General features: G+C 39.8%; 1 protein-coding gene across 1 annotated transcript in view; it reads left to right on the top strand.

Annotated features, from left to right (window-relative positions):
- The window catches only part of LOC136882174 (aldehyde dehydrogenase 1A1-like), a 66,915-nt gene extending 56,530 nt beyond the window's left edge, over nt 1–10,385 (top strand). The window contains exons 10-12 of the mRNA XM_067154725.2: nt 1,914–2,071; nt 3,649–3,723; nt 10,234–10,385. Of these exons, the coding sequence (XP_067010826.2) occupies nt 1,914–2,071; nt 3,649–3,723; nt 10,234–10,303 (303 nt within the window). The 3' untranslated portion in view covers nt 10,304–10,385. The remainder of the gene's footprint in view (nt 1–1,913; nt 2,072–3,648; nt 3,724–10,233) is intronic.
- Nucleotides 10,386–25,229: the final 14,844 nt, after the last annotated feature.

Raw genomic sequence — 25,229 nt, forward strand, 5'->3', positions numbered from 1 at the left:
CGCCCAGGTGGCAGATCACCTAGCCAGACATGCCAACTCTCCTGATTCAAGCGGGAGACTCCCTATTTTTCCCTACCTCCTGATCGCAGAGACTTATATTCTGATTTTGCAAACAGATTTATTATTCCTGTATTTCTTTAAATCCCAGGTTTTTCTTCATTCTTTAAGTAGCTGGAGAGAATTGATGTTCAGTGATCACTGGCAAGACAGATGCTTGCTGCTTTGCTGCTAGAGGCTTTACGTCGCACCGACACAGATAGGTCTTATGGCGACGATGGGATAGGAGAGGCCTAGGAGTTGGAAGGAAGCGGCCGTGGCCTTAATTAAGGTACAGCCCCAGCATTTGCCTGGTGTGAAAATGGGAAACCACGGAAAACCATTTTCAGGGCTGCCGATAGTGGGATTCGAACCTACTATCTCCCGGATGCAAGCTCACAGCCGCGCGCCTCTACGCGCACGGCCAACTCGCCCGGTAAGACAGATGCAATCGGCTGGTGTTCTTAAAAAATAACACAATTCTAACATAATGCTTTTTATTTTATGATTTCCACATAGCAGTGCCGACTATGAGACCAATTTTTTGCATATTTACAAGGACAAAAAATAAATTCTGATCAAAGCTTCCCGAAAATGAATTCTGGAAAAAAATTAAACCTTAAAACCCATTCAACAAGGCCAGTACTTTGAGCATATATCTAATAATGTGTTTGATTTTACGTCCCACTGACAACCTTTTCAGTTTTCGGACACGCCAAGGTGCCGGAATTTTGTCCCGCAAGCGTTCTTTTTATGTGCCAGTAAATCTACCGACATGAGGCTGACGTATTTGAGCACCTTCAAATACCACCGGACTGAGCCAGGATCGGAACTGCCAAGTTGGGGTCAGAAGGCCAGCGCCTTAACTGTCTGAGCCACTCAGCCCGGCAACAATATTTTCATATCCCCTCTATATCCTCCCTTTGTTTCCTTTAGAATTTCATACATAACCATTATAAACATAAGTGAGGTTTCCCATTTTCACACCAGGCAAATGCTGGGGCTGTACCTTAATTAAGGCCACGGCCGCTTCCTTCCAACTCCTAGGCCTTTCCTCTCCCATCGTCGCCATAAGACCTATCTGTGTCGGTGCGACGTAAAGCCCCTAGCAAAAAAAAAAAAAAAAAAAAAAAAAAAAAAACATAAGTGAAGACAATACACTTCCCTGTCTTAGTCCAGCTTGGTTTCTAAACCAGTCTGTTCTCTCCACTGGAGCCTGGACACAATTGGAACAATTCTTATAATTCATTACTTTCACTAGTTCCCTTGATTGGCTTCCACATCCTTTTCTTTCCAGGGTTTCCCACACCTTTTCTCTATTAACACTATTCTATGCCTTCTCTAGATCACAGAATGCCTGTCCTTATATGACTCTAAATTGTTTTTCTTTACGTGAAAGAGAATATTTCAATACTCCTCCTTGGTATCTTTTCAGAGATTGTTCAACACAGTAGAACAGAGAGGGGAAAAAAGCAAAGGAAAGTTTGGTTTACTGGATGTACCAACCTACTGAGATTGTACTTTATGTATATATGATACATGTTAATGGAATATTAGAACTTGCATTTGGGAGATAGTGGGTTCGAACTCCACTGTCGGCAGCCCTGAAGTTGGTTTTCTGTGGTTTCCATTTTCACACCAGGCAAATGCTGGGGCTGTTCCTTAATTAAGGCCATGGTCATTTCTTCACACTCCTAGCCCTTTCCTATCCCTTTGTCACCACAAGACATATCTGTGTCGGTGCGACGTAAAGCCAATTGCAAAAAAATATATCCTTGGCCATTACATGCGTATCTTTCTAGTCATCTCACTTGTCCAGCTTCTTATCCAGATGATCTTGTAGTTTATATCCTCCACTCTACATTCGTGTGTTACAGATCTTTGGCCCAGTGCAGTCTATCTTGAAGTTCTCGACTTTGGACGAGGTCATAGAACGCGCCAACAAAACAACGTATGGACTGGCAGCAGGCATCCTCACCAAGGACTTGGAGACCGCCATCACATTCGCTAACGCAGTCGAGGCTGGCTCCGTCTGGTAAGCGATCAGTTTGTTCTTTTATACTGCTACTCTCTTCTTGTCATCCTCAGAAAGATCTGCCACATCCTTCATCTTACTGATATAATAAGAAAGTCGGTTCTGCAGACTGAGAGAAGCAAGCCTACTTCTTACCTGGAGAAATCAAGTTTGATTCCCAGTAAATTATTTCCATTCTTAACCTAATTGCTTCAGGTTTAATGCTCCCACGTGTTCGCTTAGAAATCAGATTAAATCACCCTCAACACAAGAAAGACGCCCGGTCAGAACTACTGTGCACCATAAATGCCAGCAAACAGAATTTTCATGAACACTTTTCAGTGAAGCATTCAAAATAATTGTACTCATCAAAAGTGATTTTGTTTGGTAAATCTCGAAACATTCAGGTATATATAGAGGCATGTCACAGTACTCCATCTCTAGAAAAATTGGATGCAAGGCTTAGGAACTTGGGATAGCAGAATGCAGAGGGTAAAGTAGGCCTTGATTTCATCCCCATTAGTGTCAGACCACTTGTCACAGTCTTTATCCATGTGGGTCCGATAATTGTTCCGTAGCGTAAATATTTGTTTCCTGCACAGTGTGGGAAACGATACATCCATAAACTCCAAGAACAGAGGCAACTGCTATCCAGAATCGTCTACATATCTTGTGATACCCTTGGAGAGCCTGTAAAGTGATGAATAATTGGATGGTTATCACTATTACTAACAGACACCTAGTTACAGTTTCAGTCACTCCCTTCCACTTAAAATATCTTCTTCAATATTTTCTTAATGACCATCACTGTCCTCCAAATCACTCTCTAAAACGCTCTCAAATAACTCAACAATAGCATTGCTGTCGCTTGCCTATATTACATCTGGAGCCGTGGCTACGAGACTGACCAACACCTAATGCTTTCAGAGGCTACAATTAGGCAATAAATAACTGTAAAAGTTGTTAGGAGAGCTATAAACAAGCCACATTCCTGTTCTGTTCTCAGAAACTTGCAAAAATAAAGCCTTTTCAGAGGTGAACAAAATATAGGCTAGTACATGACTTGATTTGGCACGGTGCATGCATGTCTAGTCATTTGAACTGAAGGCCTGGCCAATGCTCTCCTGAACGTCACTTCAAATAAGTCGAGTGGGTTAATTCCTCTTACTATGAATGAATATTTGCCCCAATTTGTCCTCTTGAATTGCAAATTTATCTTCACATTATGATCTCTTGTACCTTTAAACGCTCCCCCCAAGCATATTCATCCACTAATGTCATGCCTTGCCATCTCTTCACTGACAGTTCGCAACGTACCACCTAACTGAATAGCTCGTCTTTCTCCCAAGTCTTCCCAGCCCAAAGATTGCAGCATTTTTGTAACGCTACTCATTTGATGAAAATCATCCAGAACAAATAGAGCTGCTTTCCTTTGGAACTTTTCCAGTTCTTGAATGGAGTAATTCTGGTGTGGGTCCCATACACTGGAACCATACTCACTCACTCTCTCAGTAAATGCCTTTTTTAAATTGCAATTAACTTTTTATAAGATGTTATGTCAGATATTTTGTGTGTGATGTGAACTTGTCCTGTTTCAGGGTGAACTGCTACGCTGCTGTCGCCCCACAAACTCCATTCGGCGGCTTCAAGCAGTCAGGACTCGGCCGAGAGCTGTGAGTAAATGTGTACTTCCAAGCTTTATTTCAGTGTTGTTCTGAAATTCTGATATTCTGATAATTTCCCTTGCAACAATTGTATTTAAATGGGAAATGCAATACCATCACTCTCATCATTGATGATGGTAGCTAATCTTGCTGACCGTTAACACTACATAGGTTTTTCTCTTTAATACTTGAGGTGCCTAGTATCAAACATGGACAAAAGCCATTTTGTTAATTGTTCAGTAGAGCCACATTTTTGTTTCTCTATGTTAAGCCCACGTTACGCGTGTGAAAATTTTTGTGCATCATATTGTCAGCCCTATGAACAAGAAAATCATGGTCGACACTTAAGAATTTCAGTCTAAGTCCATGTAAAACACGTTCAAATATGACGATGTCCATTTCTGAAACTGAGAATGGCCTTGTCCATTTTTGATACAAACATCCATGTAATTGTCCACTTTTGAAACAAACTATCCCAATATCTGGAAAAAGAAAGTTGCAGGATGACATGAAAGTAAACTTCCATTTTAAAAGAAATATAATTAAAATGTGAAAGAAATAAGGTTATGCTTATGCTTTGTTAACATTTTTAACATTCATTTCAGTTCTTGCTTCACTGTATTTCTGGGCAAATAACCTCTGGTTCATCACAAGGGTCTTCAAAACAATCACATTTATAAACAATCATTAACAGCTTGTTCATTTTCACTACAAATGTTCTTATTGATGACTTCGACATACCACTTAAGAGAGGCATTAATTTCCAATATTTTCCGAAGTGCTTTCCTAGTAATTTGTCAACGTCTTTAAGTTTTTGTGGGTTTACATTCAGGCCAGTATCAGTAGGTAAAGGATTCATTAACATTAGACTTACCTGTCATGCTTTCGTGATCTTTCACCCGATACCTGTTTCCAAATAGTAGCCTTCCCTACCTTTAAATACAACATTGCCTCTTTTCGTGCTCCTGAGTACAATTCTTTTACACTGTGAAATCTTGAAATGAAGTTGACTAGCAGATTTCAGATAAATCTGTGCTTGTACTTTCCAGTTCAGTGGTTCTAAGGTTTGTCCAATCACTTTCAATGTGCCGTACATTTTGAACACCTCAAAATATTCATCAGGACTTACTACAGTCGTCATCTTCTTGAGGTCTTTCTCAGTTAGTCCAAAAATCCTATCTGGAGGCAAATAAGAGTGTCAAGTAACTGGAAATACCAGTTTTTACTTGTCAACAGAGGATGGTGTGTTCGTTGTAAGCCACTTTGCACACATCACCAACATATTACTGTACTTATTTTGGCTGGCGCAGCCATCAGCAATCAACTTGACTGAAGTGAAGCCTTGTAAATCATTAGATCGTAACTCATTGATAACTGCTGATGCTATTTTGTTTGATGATTTCTTTCCCTCATTCACCAGCCACGTATAAACAGACACATTGTCAATGCGCAGTTTGCTTTGAGACGTGCCTGTTACAACAGAGAGATTGTAACAGTAGTGTTGTCTGGAATAAAAAGCCGACTGATAGCTTAATTTTGGCAAAACGAGGTTCTTTTGGCAATCATAGGACAGTAAAAACAATCCTCCTCTTTTTTCCTTAAGATGTCGATAACAATTCTCTGGTCGCCATGACAGTTGGATATCACTTGAAGCACTCTGATTGGCTGAAACGTTCATGTCCGTTTTTTATATAAACTACGTTTGGAGGTGTCCGATTATGAAAGAAACTGTATATTTCTATGTTAAAAATTACGTACAAATATTAGTTTATGAAAGACACGGACCACTAATTCAGATAGAGCATTAAAAATACTATAAGGATCAATCCTTAACTCAATTTTGATATAGGTGGCACATGTCCATGTTTGATATTAGGCACCTCACTTTTTGTTAAATAAGCCATGAGAATTCTTATTGAACCCATTCTTTGGATGTGGCCAAAGCATTTGTCGTTGGTACAGTTGCCATGTTTTTGAAATACCAATAAGGTACAGGTTTTAGTACCTGATATAGATCTGCGATATAGGCCAACTTGGCCACCTTTCACAGCGAATTCAGGGATAAATGTTCTGCTGGATAGTGTGTCTTTTTTTCTTTTCTTTTTTTGTTTGTTTGTTTGTTTGTTTGTTTGTTTGCTTGTTTGTTTGCTTGTTTGCAAACATTTATATATGCCAGTCAGGCAATTAGCACTTCACCTAATAGTCATTTACAGACTTGAAGTTCTGTACAAAATTTGAGGCAGTTTTTTGGTTTGGGAAATAACTTTGGCAAGTAGATGTAAAGTTCTTAAAGTTTATCGATTTTGTAATATTCACCGGAATGGAGTTCCACAGTCTGGCACCCAACACTTGAAACAACTGATTGAAAATAGTATTTTTTTCCCAACCGCTGGCAGCCCTGGACATGGTTTTTTGTGGCTTCGCATTTTCACGCCAGGCAAATGGTGGGGCTGTACCTTAAGGCCACGGCCGCTTCCTTCCCAGTCCTAGCTCTTTCCTGTCCCATCGTCGCCATAAGTCATATCTGTGTTGGTGCGACGTAAAGCAAATAACAACAAAAAAAAGTTTCCCAAATGTTTCCTTTTGGTACACTATCATGGGACTTTCCTGAATTGAGAAATGTCATCATTATAGTCCAACTTCTTATGTAATTACTCGAGACGGATTTCCATGCAAATGCATGTTTTTAAATAAGCTGGTTACACTTCTTAAACTTCGCAAATGTTTGTTTTATGGCTTAACGATTCCAAGTAACTGTTCTTTTACCCTGCATGTTTTGGCCTTTTTAAGAGAAAAGTCATGCATAATGCATATTTTGAAGATTTTGGATTTAATAGCAAATATTTGGACATTTAATATTGCATAATATAACATTTTTCTGACTTTGGTGCATATTTAATGTTAACTTGCATGATAGTGACTTTTATGAATGTTGGTGTACAGAATTTGGGACCATTTTTCCACATTATACAGTATGTCTTTTACTGACAGACGGAGAGAATGTATTCCTGGCATCCTATGTTACAACCAAAGTTAGTACATATGGTAGCGGTGCTATAATGCAATTAGCCAAGCACTTTTGTATCTGTTGCTTGAGTAAATATTGACATAAGCTGGAAGTCCCCACGTCAATCTCTGTAACTCTTAGGAATAAGGTGTCCCAGGTATACACTGATTTAAATTGAACCCTAAATTGTGCATTACTCATTGACGGCTCATTTGTTCGTCTACGTTAAACGAACAAAACAAAACTTGTATCACACTTCTGTGATGCCGTGTTAGTGAGATAGCAGCTTACAAACCTTGGTCTTGCACTGAACACTCTTCCGTTGTTATCCTGGCATTTCCTACCCAGAACTCGCACTCGTCACACATCTTCGTTATCGCAGCAGGCAATCAGTACCAGTTATTGAGGTCATTCAGAAGTGTCCACAATCATCGCACAGAGAAGTAGCTGCGGGACCTAGAGATGGGTCAAACAAAGTGATTCGTTCATATCCTGACTTTGAATTTGTCAAACTTATATAAAACGCATTGTGGTGAAAATGCAAAAGATGTACAACTTGAGCTCACTTTGTCGCAAATGTCTTAATTTCTGTATGAACCTGTCGCTTCTTGTGATGTATCAAGATCATTTTCTGTGTTTAAGAGTATGCTGACAGATAAACGGATGAGTTTAAATCAAGACAATCTGGAAAAATTAGTTGTTGTACAATGTTTCAAAAGGAACTGAATTTTCATACTGCATATTTTCCAGTGTATTGTGCATGTTTTGCCATAATTATGATAGTGGATGGAAACGCAGGCTCTAGTAATTACATATTTCATCCCTTTCCTTGCAGATTGCAGAAAATGAAAAATGTCGACAAATTGTGGTTTCATTTTACATTCTTGTGCATATTCTTAGTAAATATTACATATTACGTGAAGAATGTAACATTTTTGTACATACACACAACATTAACTTTATTTGGTAAGTCTTATTTATTACATTATCGGAGCATGAGGGCAACAGGAAATCAGTTAAAACAGTAAACTGTGTAAAATACTCCGCGATTACTGTGCTAATAGCTCACCTGGCGGCTGTGATCATGGAGGCGTCAAGCCAGTTCGAGTTCGGTTGATCGAAAACATTTTCTCCATCAGAATGTTGGCTGGTAGGGTAGGAGAGGTGGTGGCGAGATTAATCTTGCTTCTTACCCGACCCTGTACAAAAACGGTTGGATATACACTCTGCGATTTAAATTTTATTTTGAATATGCCTTTAAGTTGATTGTTTAATAAAAAAACATTCTTACTGTTAAAATTAGAGAGCATTACACTATATAATTATTAATGGAAGTAATGAAATCAACCCTGAAATGAATAAGACTAAGGAAAGGTACAGAATTTTATCATTAAGTCAGAGAGCTTTTATGAGATGACAAAGTACCCAAGAGAATGGAAATTAACATTATATAAACACTATTTCATACCAGTTGTAACATACGGACTAGAAACGCTGGTAACAAATAAGAACACGATAGTAAGATCCAAGCAGTAGAAATGAAATTTTTTAAAACATCGGTTAAAAAGACAAGAAGAGATAAAATCCAAAATCTTAAAACCAGAGAAGAGCTAAATATAGTACCGTTAGTACAGAAGATACAGAAAGCAAGACGGAGATGGTTTACACATGTAAAAGGAATCGGGAAGGAACGGGTAGCAAGAAGGGAATTGGAAAGAGAAGTCAAGTGAAAGAGACCAGTTGGAACACCAAGAAGAAGATGGATGGATCAGATTTGGAAGGACATTAGAGAAGCTGGATTGGATGTGGCAGAAGTAATGGGGCAGGAAAAGTGGAAGGACAGAAAGGAGTGGAGGAGCCTTGTTAACCACACCCGGGCGACTGGAGTGGGACATTGATGATGATGGTAATGACGATGCTATGTAAATTATCTAAAGCATAACGATAACAGCAGTGCGTGGCCATGCAATGCCGTGCAGAAGAACATCTCGGATCAGTTGCCAGTGACATTTGTTGCAATATACAGCTTTTGTCTTGGTCGAAAGACGGCGGTAATAGGGTGCATTCACTGTCCTTTGTTCACTCAAGAAATCCACAAGCAAAACGCCCACAAAGTCCCCAAAAAAAACCATTGCAAGCACCTTTCCAACACAAACAAATGCTTTGGCCTTAACTGGCCCAGCTGCACCTCATTCCCGCCACTTCATGCTTGCTTGTTTTGATTCCAGGTTGTAATGACGAAGTCTCAATGCGATGCAGAAAATCATATCCTTCCTCGTCGTAGTGACCCAAATATCTCGAACAAACATCCTGGCGGAAATTTTTTTGTTGCTGAGTGAGGAGACGAGGAACCCACAAGGCAGACAATTTTCCAACGTCTCGAACACTTCCAAAGCTTATTCCATTGAGCGAAGCAATTTCAGAAATTTTTATGCTCTGATTTTCTTCAGTAAGGTCATGTACAGTACGAATGTTATGTGGAGCGATGCCTGTCCGCGGTTGTCTTCGTGGGGCTCATTTTCCACTTCTTCCCATCCTTGCCTACCCTTCCAATTTACACGGAAGCTTTCAGTTTTTTAACTCTAATTCCGATTTTCCGATTTATTTTTACTTCTTCCTATTTTTGACAAATATAACCTCCACTACATTCAGTGCTCTTCCCCTAGGATAAATTCTTATGTGCTTGTGTTATTTATGCAAATATCCAAGATGAAATTCTAAAAGAGTAATATTTTGCGACTCCTCATGCTATCTTTAACCTCTACCTCATTTTTCGTTCTCATACTTGGTTTTCTATTTCTACTTTTAGATCCTGGCTACACTTGTGTTCTCTGTGATTAAATACAATGGATCTTTTAAAACTTTCACTCCGTTTTCCAGAAACATGACAGATTAGAACAACATCTGTCTTCGCTATTCTTTAAGTATTTCCTCCAGCCAACTAATATTGTACTAAATACGGTTGGACCCACACTCACAATATATTTTGTCCAAGTTTGAATCCACATTTTTAACAAGTTTCCATTGTACTTGTTGAATATATTTTTAATAATGAAGCTATGCACATTTTAACATAAACTCCCATTACATTTGTTGACTGTATTTTATCTCTGATTTTTATGTATCACTGTTTTTATTGTATGTCTTTCTTCTTTGTTATTTTGCTGATGATGACCTCTAAGCTAGCTTGAAACATGTCTGAGGTATTTTAAACAAATATATAATTTTTGAACAGACCATTTAATGAATGGCAGAAGTCCATTGAATAGGTGGAGCTAATACAATTGAATTCTTTTAGAATATCATCTTATATATTTGAAGTCAATACAGAACCAGAATGAAGTTTATTACTTGTAATTATTTACACAAACTAATTTTCAAGCGTATATATTTGATGCTTTATTTCACAGGCACAAAGTGTTCATTGGTTCAGACTGTTCCCACCCTCAAACTTCAGTTCCTTGCTCTCTCCCTTTCTATCTCTCATGCTTAATGTGCATCTTACATTTCAGGGGTGAGGACTCCCTACACGAATACCTGGAGGTGAAGACTGTGTCTATCAAAATGCCAAGCAAGAACTGAACAAGTTACCTAACTAAGCGGAAGTCAATATCATATCCTGTATGTTTACTGAATACATAACAAGCATTTAGTGTTTATGAGATTTTGATTCCTTTTTTGAAAACAAGGTTGCCACCTTTCCAACCATGCAAATTTGGGTTTTGGAATTGCAAGTATTATGTTTATGCATACGTGTGTGTGGGTTTTTTTTCATTTAGTGAGTTAAGTGATAACAAAAAAAAAAAATTGAGGCACAATAATTCATCTTTCAGCTTTTAATATTATACATACCTTCATATAACAAAAAACAAAATTCTATATTATAGCCTAAATTGTTCCAATTTGCAACATACCTACACTCCTATTAATTAGTACACGAATAAGTTTGAGTGGTGTTTTTAAATGTAGGAAAGACCATAATATAAAAAAGTTAGAATACAAGATGTCAAAATGGGGTAAATATTTGTTTCTAGGAAGAGGAGTTAGGGATTGGAATAATTTACCAAGGGAAATGCTCAATAAATTTCCAAATTCTTTGCAATTATTTTAGAAAAGACTCAGTAAACAACAAATAGGGAATCTGCCAGCTGGGCTAATATCTTAAATGCAGAATTATTTGAAAACAGAAGTATAGAGACTAAGGAGGTGCGGGTTGGAAAGAAATAGAGTGAGAAATGATTGTGGAAGTAAGGAAAAATTGAAGGAACATGGTAGGAAATTGAATCTAGCAAAGAAGTCAGCTAAGAATGACATGATGACATGCGTAATTGTGAATCATACAAATTTTAGTGAAAAATAGAAGGGTATGATTAGGTACTTTAAGGCAAAAACAGGTTCCAAGAAGGACATTCCAGGAATCATTAATGAACAAGGGGAGTGTGTATGTGAGGATCTTCAAAAGGCAGAAGTATTCAGTCAGCAGTATGTAAAGATTGTTGGTTACAAGGTTAAAGTCCAGATAGAGGAGGGGACTAATACTAAAGAAGTATTAAAGTTTACATATGACAACAATGACAGTTAGAGTAAGATACAAAAGTTGAAAACTACAAAAGCAGCTGGAACTGATAAGGTTTCTGGGGATATGCCGAGGACAATGGGTTGGGATATAGTACCACATCTGAAGTTCTTATTTGATTATTGTTTGCATGAAGGAGCTATACCAAATGAAAGGAAAGTTGCTATAGTAGCCCTTGTGTGTAAAGGAAAGGGTGATAGACACAAAGCTGAAAATTACAGGCCAGTCGGTTTGACATGCATTGCATGAAAGCTTTGGGAAAGCATTCTTTCTGATTATATTAGACATGTTTGCGAAATTAATAACTTCTTCGATAGAAGGCAATTCGGTTTTAGGAAAGGTTATTCCACAGAAGCTCAACTTGTAGGATTCCAGCAAGATGTAGCAGATATCATGGATTCAGGAGGTCAAATGGACTGTATCGCGATTGACCTATCTAAGGCGTTTGACACAGTAGGTCATGGGAGACTATTGGCAAAAACGAGTGCAATTGGGTGAAATCTTATTTTCTCTCGTTTAACTACAACATTCATAGACCACAGCAGATTTCCTCCACCTCCTTACCTCATTTCATTCACAATCAAGTGAGGCTGGCGTCGGGAAGGGCATCCGGTCGTAAAAGCATACCATATAATTTCAATTTCACTTGGAAACTGGACTTCAGGCATTTTACATTTAAAGTCTCTGATCCAAGCTTCACAAAAATAACAACTGGTTCGACTTTTTTTTTTCTTTAGAACTCATACATTCCACTTTGAAACCTTGATCATCTTTACAATGAAACTTAAATTCAATAAAAAATGACCTTGCATTGTTAATTTAATGTTCAGCTGTTAACACTTGACTGAAGACAATAGCACAGTGTTAACATAACAGCAATACCTAATAATTACAGACAAAACATTTGTTAACTCTGCTAACATCTGTTGTTTGTTTATAAAACGAAATTTAATTCATGGATCACAAGCCGAATTCGGGACAGTCTGTGGCCTGAAAGACTTTCTTCAGATGTGCTGAAAATTTTCCTCAGGTTCAGTAATGTCCCAGAAAATTGGAGATGGGTGGCAACCTTGAAATTTAATTATCCTCCTCCTCCAGATCCTTGTTTTGTATTACAGCAAAATTTCTTTCAATGGACACTTCTGAATTATTTGTTTTTCTAGATAAAGGAGAAATTTTAATTTCTGAGCAGAAATGTGGGGCGAGAAACGGAAAAAGTGCTTCCTAATCAGTGGTGATGGGCTCTCAGGAGCACATGAGCACGTGAACACCCAGTTTTAATACATCTTTACGCATTTGTGGATAATTTAAGACTTTCCTCTCTTTCGAGCTGATTTCGACAATTGATCAAAAACATTCGACTTATGTCGAAGCTCCGTTACACCGACAGTTGTTCGTTTTGACTGACAGTGCAGCGAGCACGCTGGATAATACGCTATTGTGCTGAAGGCTATACGGATGCGCAAAGCAGATGACGTCATTGTTTATGCACCGATATTCCCATTAGCGAGGAGCATGGTAAAGTTTGTGCCTTGCCGTCTAGAGCCACCCTAAAACCAGAGGCAATATTACAGTTGACCACAAGGGTCCGCCACCTCCCCTATTACGGTTAGCCACAGCCTCCCAGGAGCTACTATTGCATTACATTACCGGCAGATTTCGCTAGTAATTCTGATTAGGCATTTTCTATCTCATTGTGATCAGGTGTTCGTAATCGCGGGAAGAAGTTTGGTTTACCTTGTGATTGGAGAATCAATTCAAGTGAAATTTGAGTGTTGTGTTATGCTTCTCTGTTTGTATTGTTCCATTTTCACACCAGGAAAATGCTGGGGCTGTACCTTAATTAAGGCCACGGCCGCTTCCTTCCAACTCCTAGGCCTTTCCTATCCCATCGTCGCCATAAGACCTATCTGTGTCGGTGTGACGTAAAGCCCCTAGCAAAAAAAGAAAGTTTGTATTGTTTGTAATCATGGTATTCTTTGTGTAAGAGGAAATGAATTCAGTTCAAGTAATTTTAACCAGAGAAATATTAACCTCAGGATAAGTTTGAAATTAAAAGTCTTGGACCGGACAGACCAGATTTGATTATCAAAAAGTTACAAATGACAAACGCGAGTATAGGCGTGTTTAAGAGAGAAGTGTATGAAACATGCAATTGGCTCTGGATGTAGATCTAGGAATGCGCTTTATTGTTTACCCTGTTCAACAAAGAAAGAAGTGTATGGAATTCAGCTGGGTGCACAGACTTTGCTCATTTGAGTGCAAAAATAAATACCGGTAAACATGAAAATTTCCATGCACACAAAAACGCGAGTATTGAATTCCCTATGCTAGGGTTGTCTACAATTTCCAAGACAAGAATAATTAACATGTGATACAGCAGAACCCTGATTAACCGAGATAATGTGGAGACTATTGGGGTCAATTCAAAAACAATTATTTTAAAATATTGATTGGTAAATGCAGTACACATTATTTCTATGCTTCTCGTCATAACCAGGTGAACTTCATGCTATTTAAAAACCAAGAATAGTGCTCGCATCCTTCAATGGTGATATAGATGTTGATTCCCATTGGGAATCAGAAAAATTTGTTCCGAATGAGTAAATTTATAAAACCAATACAAATGGTCCGTTATTGGACATTATAAATTTTCCAGCTAACTCATTCCTGGTTGCCAGCGTTTTGCTCCCGTGTGATAGGTTGGGCTCATCAGTTGGTACCTAGCACACCTACCAAGACGCGTGGCTAGTGCATACCGTGGAGGCCACTGCGTAGGCTACTTGAAGCCACCAGCAGTGCCAATGCACTATGAGAGACTTTGTCTTACTACCAAAAATTGATGGCTTGCTTGGCCAAGAATAACTGACAAGAGGATTTGTCATGCTGACTACACGACACCTCGTAATCTGCAGGCCTTCGGGCTGAGCAGCGGTCGCTTGGTAGGCCATGGGGTTTGGTTTTGTTCTACACTAACACCCAGGTGAACTTTGTGCTATTTAAAAACCAAGAATAGTGCTTGCATCCTTCGATATTTGCAGTATGGTAAAGTTATTATGAAATTTACTTTTGTTCTACACTAACAGATTAGTCTAGTATAAAATTTATCCTTAGTTACATTATTTGTGAAAAAGGAACCATACAAGAAACTTTTAGTGAAGTGATTTATGTACCTATGTTACAATTTTGCTGATTTGAGACATGAACAAACATGTTGTTCTGAACCCCCTAAAAATTTTGTCAAGAGCTGCCACTGTTCTCAATGGTCGGGGATGTGATGGGCCCGCCTACCAAAATAAAAATTCAGACCCCCAACATAAATAGTCAAATCTATGAGTAATTAATATAAATGCAATTGCAGCAAGCAGAACTAATGCAATATATTGTAATATTATATGAACAAAGGGATTACTGTATTCATTATTGTAAAATTATTGTAAGGATGTTGTTTTAATAGGTTTTGTCTGTCCTCCATGGTTTAATGGCTAAGCTGCTGAACTGCCAACCGTACACCACTTAGATACTCATTCTTAAAAGAGGTTTCATTTTACAGGAACTCCAGAAGTATGCTTGTTAAGCCTTCAAGCCAGTATTAAAATTTGTCCAAGTTTTACCCTGCAGCGGTAATAAATTTTAGGATGATATCAAATACATGGTGTCACAAACATTGCTATAATTTCTAAACAACTTGTCTGATTTAGTTCAAAATAAATGGACAGCAGTTCATATCATGCAGATCTATCTAGAGTACATACAAAAAGGTGGCATGCAAAGTAAAAAAAAAAATGCCTAATTACCTTCTTGTCATAATCAATTTCAAATGAACAGGTGTCCATGACCACTCGGGTGAACACTTATATTACTAACATTATCATTTGAATCATTCTCGTCATTACTTTCACCTAATATGCATTTGAGAGCTGACTAGATTGTGCAAGGATGCTGTTGTGTTGTTTACAACGATCGGCATTGAAACAAATTCTTTTTATGCCAACACAATGCCGCTTTATGGTAGAAGATGCTCCCCTGCATAGAATGATACAGTGTGCTGCGATACTTGCTAAAAGTTTGTGTTGACAACCAACAGATGGCATGCAGATGTACATCTAAAACATCGCTAGCCTAGTCCGTACAGGTATACGTCAAACCACTCCTGACTTATGTTATGTAGGTCTGTACACGTCGAACCGGCATGAGCAGTTAACTGGTACTGAAGTCGCAGTTATAATAATGTATTCAGATACAACCCACAAAAGTATACGAACAAAATTAAAACAAAAACTCTTTGAATAAAGTTTTAAAAATATCAAACTGCACACAGTAAGTGTAAGTACACCATTTTATTACCTTTGTGCAAAGAGGGCTCATTCGAAATTGAGTTGCCTGATTGTTGCTATGAGGGGGGATCAAAAATATAAACAGGCTTTTTTTAAATTTAAATTCATTTATTGTAAAACACAAGGCAATTACAATTTATTTTTCAACATAGTTTCCTGCTTTGGAAATGCATTTTTCCCAGCTCATGGGCAGCTTTTTGATGCCCTCATCGTAAAAAAACAGGGTCGTGTCACCAGCCAGCCAGTTGTGCATGAAGTCTTCCACACTCTCATCTTCAAATCGTTGCCCACCTAGAGCTCCTTTAAGCGGTCTGAACAAATGGAAATCGCAGGGCGATAAGTCCGGGCTGTAAGGAGGATGATCAAGTGTAATTCAGTGCATTTCCTATAGTTTGGAGACAGTCAGAGTTGCAGTATGGGGCCGTGCATTGTCGAATTGGTTGGTCTCTTCTCTTGCGGCAATATGCAACCCTCGCCTTGTTCAACAGCTTGCAGTAGTAAGCATCATTGACTGTGCGTCCCTCATGCCCGTCGATCGTCGTCAATAATGTCTTTAACTGCATGAATGTTTTCATCTGTAATGCTAGTCCGAGGACGGCGATTGTGTTGGTGATTTTCCACACATTCTTGTCCTTTCTTGAACGTGGTATGCTGGGCAAACACATCCGTCCTTGACAATGTTTGATCATCGAACTGTGCAGTCAATCTCTGGCAAATTTCTGCTGCTGTAACTCCTTCATAAGCGAGAAATTTTATAATTATCCGCTGCGCAGTGGAGGGGTGCACCTGTTGCTCCGACATCGTGAGCGTTACTGACGAAACAGCGGGAAATATCTAACAGCACACTCTCCCCTCTCCTAATAATCCTGCCTAAGCATAGCAAAACTGCAGGGCCAGTCCTACCAACTGTTGATGACCAGCAACAAAAATCCTGTTTATATTTGATCGACCTTCGTACATCAAGTTATTGTCGGAATTGGTTGTTGAATAAACGTGTGAAAAATGTTAAATTATAAGGAAAGTTTGTGTGTAATACGGTCTCAGGTACAGTACACATCAGAGTGTATAATTTTCTAACTAAAATGTGATATTTTGGTATTGGGGTTTTCATTGCTGTAATTATTTTTGAATAATTTAGTGTATGCCTTTGTGAGGAGCGTGTTGCGGTGTACAGAAGATGGCAAGGACAAGCATTGTTTAGAACCGTGCTGTATTTAGACGTGATCCAATCTGATCTTCTGACCATTTCTGTGCAGAGCGCTGCTCAGTCAGCCTGATGGGATTAGTCTGGTGCCTATTGGTCAAACTCTGCTACAGTGGCAGTCATTGGCCATTACATCATTAGTAGTCTCGAGGGGTAGGAACTACAAGTTATGCAGGCTGAGAGATTCCTATGTCTGGAGGATTCCATGAGCTTTGCGAGACTGACCTATGATATAGATGTTGATTCCCATAGGGAACCTGAAATACACAGTTCAAAAAAATTAGGGTAACATGCTTTTGAACGTATGCCATGCTCCACAAACAATACCTCTCACCCAAGTATATTACCAGCTAAAACTTTATTCCTTACCGTTGAAGTATCCAAAAGAACATTGATAGATTTGCGCTCACTTTCAGAACACAAACGGAAATGTCCAAATAGGGGCGAAAACAAAGTGATAACAGTCCTCCAGGGTGGATTTTTATCACAGTTGGAGAGCTTCAGTATGGTGTATGCTCCGTTTAAGTCGACGGAGGTCACATTGCGGTATCAGGTCCCATTCTTCAATGAGAGCCTGTTCGAGGTCTTGAAGAGTCTGTGGTGGAACAGGACACCTACAAACACTTCTGTCAAGCCTATCGCACACATGCTCGATGCGATTAACGTCAGGACTCACTGCTGGCCATTCCATCTCTTGAATGTCCAGTGCTCGCAAGACAGCTCTGGTGATGCGCACTACATGAGCCCTGGCATTGTCGTGCACGAGTACAAATTCAGGGCCAACACCGTATGCAGCAACCAACACATGCTGTAGCAGTGTCTGCTGGATGTACCCCACAGCGGTAAGATTACCACGGACGATGACAAGATCCGTGCAGCCATCAATACCGATGCCACCCCACACCATCACAGAACCTTGTCTGAATCAGTCACCTTCCTGGACAACGTTTGCAATGTACTGCTCTCCACGGCATCTCCATACACATTGACATCCATCACGCTGTGTCGGGGGAAATATGGACTCATCTATGAACAACACAGGTCTCCATTAGCGAAGTTGCCAATTGATGTGGGTACAGGCAAACAGAAAGCGAGCTGCGCGACGTTGCTTCGTTAAAAAGGACACTCGAACAAGACGACTCGGTCACAAGGACACATCTCTTAACCCGTTCCTTACTGTTTGGTCAGACAGTGTGACTCCAGTAACCCTCCTGAGGTCTTGTTGCAGTTCTCTGGCAGTTGCTGAACGACACCGCATCGCACAGATGGTAGTTATCGGTCATCCTGTGGGGTTGTCGTCATCCACAACCTTGTCCAACCCTCCTTGTGAGCTGGCCTGTCTCATTGTAGCGATTCCACAAGCGTTGAATAACTGACAGAGAGACATTGAGATCCACAGCAACACTATGAAAAGTCCATCCTTCCTGTATCAAAGTGACTGCCCTCGCGAGTTGAACATCATGGGATGTGCTGGTTTACATACAACGTGCTCAAATGACTGCAGTAGTCTGTGTACCTCACAAAGACATAAGGACGCACCGCTATTCACTTTTTTTTTTTTTTTTTTTTTTTTTTTTTACGGGTCACCTGGCAGTTTAATGCACGGTTATGCCTACAGATAGAGTATAACTTCGATTTGACATACCCTGAGTATCTAAGGTCTCAAGGTATGCTGTACGACCATTGGAACCCCATCTACCAAATTAACGTTCACGTATCAGACGTTACGAAACATGTTCCCCTACATTTTTTGAACTGTGTATTTACATTACATTCATACAAGACATAAACATCTTCAACTAAAGTACATGGCCATCCAATGTTTTTGATTTGTATGGAAAAGAATGCATTGCAAGATGTTGCGAAATAATGCACACGGACAACAAGCCAGTGGAATTTGCATTCCGAGAATTTATCGACAATGGAGGGAAATGATGTTGATTCCCATAGGGAATCTGAAATATTTGTCCTGAATGAGTAAATTTTTGCAGCCTATTGTAGCAGAGACTAGTAAATGCTTTACCTTGCAGCACCACTGAGTGCGAGAGAGAATGAACCACATACTGGCAAATGAAAGAAACAGGATAAAAATCAAAAATATGTCTTCCCTGTTATTTATAAAAATGAATGGCCCCCATCTGGAACTATGGCAGCTAGTCCCATATGTCCAGTCATGGCTATTGTGGCACCATGGAGCTGGAAGCACAAAATCGCGCGACGTTCCAACATCAAGGTACTGTGAATCAACAGCGGTAAAAGAGGAGCTTTGGAAACTTTTTAAATATAATTTCCCATTATTTAATGTATAGATATATATGTATATTCTACCCTACGTCATGTTGGAATAGAAGAAACAAAAACCATCAAAATGAGACTAATTTTTTTTTAAATCTTGTACCATAGGCACCATACACTATTTACAAAAATATAGTCTATTCCTTAAGTGCCGGAGTGTTTTTATTTTTACCACTACACCATTTCTAGGCAACTTGAGGGGTCTCAACACCTAGGTGACTAAAATGCTAATCATTTCTGCAGAACATACTAATGAACATATGAACTTCCTATCTCTAGTCTTTCAAGGTGTTCCGTTTTTTACGTACACGGGTGTACAAACGGAGTGTGTTGAATAGAAAGTGTACCGTCAGTGACGTCACATTAGTCGTTACCATAGGCCTGGGTTGCCAAAGATGCTGTGGCTAAAATGCCTTTGATGAAACATTGAGTTTAATTTGTTGGAAGATTCATGAACATAAGCTTTTCGCAAAGGGATAAGTTTTTTTTTTTTTTTTTTTTTTTTTTTTTTTTTTAGAGGAAGGAAACACCTTGTGGATGGGTGTGGTATAGCTCATTCCGTGTTAGGAAAACAGTATTGCTCTTATGACAGCAGGGTTGCCATATTGAACGGCTCTGCTCAACACCATCACGGGAAAACAGCGGCACATAAATTTGTGAAATTCAGTATTTAAGTGCAAGACAAGAAGCGGCAAAAACTAAGTAAAAAATTACTTTTATGAACTGAAGGAAGCAAGAGGTTTACAGGGGCTACTTTTGCTTTGTAGAGAAATGGGGGTAAACTACGCCACATAGAAAACCTCAGCACTTAAGTGTAAGGCAAATTGGGGGGAGAAAATAGATAAATAATTTTTATGGGCTTGAGGTGTGAAGGATGCATTTAGTTTAATTAATTTTTCCAGGCAGTAAAGGCTAGAAAACTGACACAGCAAATAAATACTATAGATTACTTCACCACAGAAGTGAGCTGCCTGTGGTTCACAGTGAGGGACTACACGAGGCTTGTACCAGAATAACATGGAAGAATGAATATGAGGGGACAGGAACGAAGCGATGGCTGTTCCCGCCATTGTGCTTTCTCCCTACAAATGTATTTATGAAAAAGAAAATGTTATGTAGTTATTTTTATAACTCACGAGCAAAAATGCCTCATCTTTTTTTAATCTATCTTTCATAACACACTACAAAGTACAGTATAATATCCCTTTATCATGAGGAATTATGGGTGTCTCAGAGGAGGTGTTTTCACTCCTTGTAGGTCCGTGAGAGTAATACTGTTTTCTTAACATAGAATAAGCTATAGAATACACCCACGATATCTTTTGCCTGTCGTAAGAGGTTACTAAAACGGAGACCTGGAGCCCTAAATTTGGGAACGTGGGTTGACAGCCAAGGTATCCCTAGTAGAGTCTGGGATTGCTTCCACTTGTGTCAGCCATCCGACCTCTCTTGGTCAATTGTTGTCTTCCGACCCTGACACTATTAGCTGTGCTAAGCCTTGGGAGTCTGTCATTTTCACCTACTTCGTGGACCTTCCCTTTCCTTAGCCGATGCCTTCATTCTTCGAAGGTTCAGCATCTTCCACATTCCCTCTGACTAGTGTTAATAGAGGCTGGTTGCCTAGTAATAACAACAATAGTGTGATTAGCTGCCATCCCCAGATGCCCAGGTTAGATTCTCGGCTTGGCCGCGAAATTTGAAAAGTAGTACGAGGGCTGAAAGTGGTCCACTCAGCATCGGGAGATCAACCGAGCCATCCTCGATGTGGTTTTTCCATGGTTTCTCACTTCTTCTCCAGGCAAATGCTGGGATGGTACTTAAGTTAAGGTCACGGCCACTTCATTCACTGTTCCTTGTGTATCCCCCCACAAAGCCCCTGTTCAGCACAGTAGGTGAGGCCGCCTAGGCGAGGTACTGGTCATATGCAATGGGATGATAAACGGGGTTAAAAGTCAGATTGTGAGTTTTACCAATAGGAAAAGTCCTCTGAGTTTTAATTACTGCTAAAACAGGTAAGGAGAGGAGGAGAAGAAGAGCGGTAATAGCTACAGCTCATACAAATAAAGGTGTTTGGTCTAGTGATATCCCAGGGGCTCGTATAAATAGAATTTAACTTTTGAGTCAAAAGGCTTAAATAAATATGAAAGACGAGAAGACCCTATAGATCTTTATATGGAATTGTACATATTTTGTTTGGTGGTATTATTAATATGTATTTTACCGTATCTAGATTTTAATATAAGGAAAGATCTTCACTGAGGTATTCACATAAATAGAATTGTAAATAAAGGGTACGGATCACTGCACATGGTTATGAGAGTATTTAGGTGTTGTAGTAAGCATGTAAAGGAGAGGACATATACATCTCTGGCAAGACCCCTACTAGAGTATGGTTCCAGTGTATGGGACCCTCACCAGGATTACTTGATTCAAGAACTGGAAATAATCCAAAGGAAAGCATTTTGAATTGTTCTGGGTGATTTCCGACAAAAGAGTAGCGTTACAAAAATGTTGCAAAGTTTGGCCTGGGAAGACTTGGGGAAGAAGGAGACGAGCTGCTCAACTAAGTGGTATGTTCCGAGCTGTCAGTGGAGAGACGGCGTGGAATGACAATAGTAGTTCAAGTGGCGTCTTTAAAATTAGGAAAGATCACAATATGAAGATAAAGTTGGAATTCAAGAGGTCAAATTGGGGCAAATATTTGTTTATAGGAAGGGGAGTTAGGGATTAAAATAACTTACAAAGGGAGATGTTTAATAAATTTCCAATTTCTTTGCAATAATTTAAGAAAAGGCTAGGAAAACTACAGATAGGGAATCTGCCACCTGGGTGACTGCCCTGAATGCAGGTCAGTATTTGATTGATTGATTGATTGATTGATTGATTGATTGATTGATTGATTGATTGATTGATTGATTGATTGATTGATTGATTGATTGATTGATTGATTGATTGATTGATTGACCCAAAGCCTCACGCTCCAGGACACTAGCCTTGAGGTGGTATAGGTGGTGATCTCTCGCTGAATCCAAGGGGAAAACTAACTCTGGAAGGTAAACGGATTAAGAAAGAAAGAAAGAATAAGAACAATAAAGGCGTATAGCCTCCGAAGAGGCCTGGTGCAGGTCTTTCTAGATGACTCCCTTTAGGCGACATGCGCGTCTGTAAGGATGGGTGCCTACCTAATATGAATTGTAATGTTGAAGATGGCACAACACCCAATCCCTGAACCTGAAAAATTAACCAATGAAAATTAAAATCTCCGATCCGACCGGGAGTCGAACCCGGAACTCCTTGAATCGAAGGCCAGATTTAGCCACGGACCCGGACAAATCTCCCGTTCTCGTCCCGAAGTGGTAGAGCTCTTTTCAGACATACCCCAAATGGAGGTGAGATAACATGTCAGCTTTACCTCATACCAGCCCCTCTTTCTTTCTTTGTATATCTTAATCCGTTTTAGTTTCTCCCTCGGACTCGGCGACGTATCCACCTCTATTGCCTCAAAGGCAGTGTCCTGGAGGGTGAGACTTTGGTTCCGGGGATACAACTGGGGAGAAGGATCAGAACCTCGCCCAGGTGGCCTCACCTGCTGTGCTGAACAGGGGCCTTGTGGGGGGGGGGGGGGATTGGAAGGTGAGGAAGAGGGTAGGATGTGGCCGTGGCCTTAAGTTAGGTACCATCCTGGCATTTTCCTGGAGGAGAAATGGGGAAACTACGATAAACCACTTCGAGGCTGGCTGTGGTGGGAATCGAACTTCCCTTTACTCAGTTGACCTCCCGAGGCTGAGTGGACCCCGTTCCAGTCCTCGTGCCACTTTTCAAATTTCGTGGCAAAGCTGGGAGTGGCAGCTAATCACACTAACCACTACACCACAGAAACCAACCCTCCTGCTGTTTTTAAATTACTGGCAGTACCGGGAATCAAACCCGGGCCTCCGATGATGACAGTCAAATAGCACTAACAGTTACGCTACGAAGGCGGGCGTTGCACAGGTGAACTCCCTTTTAAAGCAATAACCACATCAGCAAATAAAGCACTATATTATATTTAGTTGTAAAATAGATCTAATCGAATTAAAAAAGTTCAAATTTTAGTGCAGTACCATTTGCAATGCCCCAGGGTCTCTTAACTTGGGAGCGTGGGATGGCGATCACGGGGCACTTAGACTATTTAACTTCGCTCCATTTATCAATGTATTTACTGCAGAGGTGACGCCTTATGTCGAGAAAACAAAAATAAAATGTCTATGCTATGAAAAGAAGTGCTCCACATCTGTTGGATTTTTTTCAGGCTAGAGGTTCCCTTTGTGATCATTTGTTTTCTTGCTTCTTTGTCAGGGATTGACACAAACGTGGGTTTTACAGAATGCAGTTATTCTAAGGAAATGTCAAAATAATGAATTTGTTTAGTGAACACCACGAACGATTTAAAAATATATTTTTAGGCTTGATGTGGGAAGGAAGCGGTCGTGGTCTTAAGGTATAGCCGTAGCATTTGCTGGTGTGAAAATGGAAAACGACGAAATATCATCTTCATGGCTGCCGACTGTGGGGTTCAAATCCAGTATCTCCCGGATGGAACCTCACAGCTGCGCGCCCCTCACTGCACGGCCAACTCGCCCGGTTTAAAAATATTTAAGCCTGGCTGAGTGGTTGAACTGTTGAAGCACTGGCCTTCTGACTCCAACTTGGCAGGTTGGATCCTGGCTCAGTGCGGTGGTATTTGAAGGTGCTCAGATACGTCAGCCTCGTGTCGGTAGATTTACTGGCACGTGAAAGAACTTATGCGGTACAAAATTCCGACACCTCGGCGTCTCCGAAGTTATTTATTATTATTATTATTATTATTATTATTATTATTATTATTATTATTATTATTATTATTATAAATACTTAATTTTTATTTGTAAGCATGAATGGGCAAAAACTAATAATGTTATTTGCTCTACGTCCCACTAACTACTTTTACGGTTTCAGAGACGCCGAGGTGCCGGAATTTAGTCCCTCGGGAGTTCTTTTATATGCCAGTAAATCTACAGACACGAGTCTACGAATTTGAACACCTTCAAATATCATCGAACCTGCCAAGGGCAATAACTAATCTAGTCGAAATCTATTAAGACATAGGAAAATTCATAATAGTTCTGATTCAATGGGTTGTGTTCGAATACTCATATATGCCGTTTAACTTTGTCAAGTCATTTTTTTTATTTCAGAGGGTTGGTGAATAACGGTTGAACCCTCCTAACCCTCCCGTTGCGTACGGCGTTGAATGCACAATAGGTACCGGTAGAGCAAAGTTTCGGTTTGTAGTGCACCTGGAAGTTGGGACAGAAATAGACGAACATGTTGTTCCTTTAAAATGCGTTGTGGAAAAAGGAAGGACATTACGTTGTTGTCTGTAGGATTCAGGATTCCTTATCAGCTGTGATATAACGTGTTTGCTACCTGATAAATGGTCTCGAGATGGCGACGGCGCTTGTTATTTGCGGAACAGTGGGAGCCATGATTCTTAATGATGGCATTGTTTTGACAATGGAGACTCCTGCAAGACAGACGACGCCATGCTTATGAACAAATTTCGTTTGAATATAAATAAAATTGTGTTTTCTGTCTGTCGGCTTCAAAACTCTGCCTCATACTGTACTACTCTTTCGCTCGAATTTGTCCCTTTTCCTTCCACTTGCAAAAAGATCAGCTTATCAATGTGATTTTGTATATAAACATGTCTTATGGCTTGGGCTCACGCCAAAATCTGTGTAACGTAACGCACGCGACAAAATATGTGACGGAAATGTAACCATAGCAACCGTGCAGGCTATGTCTTATGGCTTGTTGTCTTGTTGCCATCCTAAATGAACAGCCGTTGATGGATGGCCATGACCGGGAAACATAATTATTTATGATCATTTGATTTTCGCAAAGGTGAACGTTTTTTTCTTTTTGTTCTACCACACACACACAAAAGCATTGCCATTGAAATTACGGCAAGATGATGATTAGTGTTATATTTAGGAAATGTTCATTCATCATTTCTCCAAAGTTAACTGAAATGTGTTTGGTCCAATGGCCACGGCTCTACCGTGGCTCTACGCC

This window comes from Anabrus simplex, chromosome 10 (assembly GCF_040414725.1).
Source record: "Anabrus simplex isolate iqAnaSimp1 chromosome 10, ASM4041472v1, whole genome shotgun sequence".
NCBI classification, from domain to species: domain Eukaryota; kingdom Metazoa; phylum Arthropoda; class Insecta; order Orthoptera; family Tettigoniidae; genus Anabrus; species Anabrus simplex.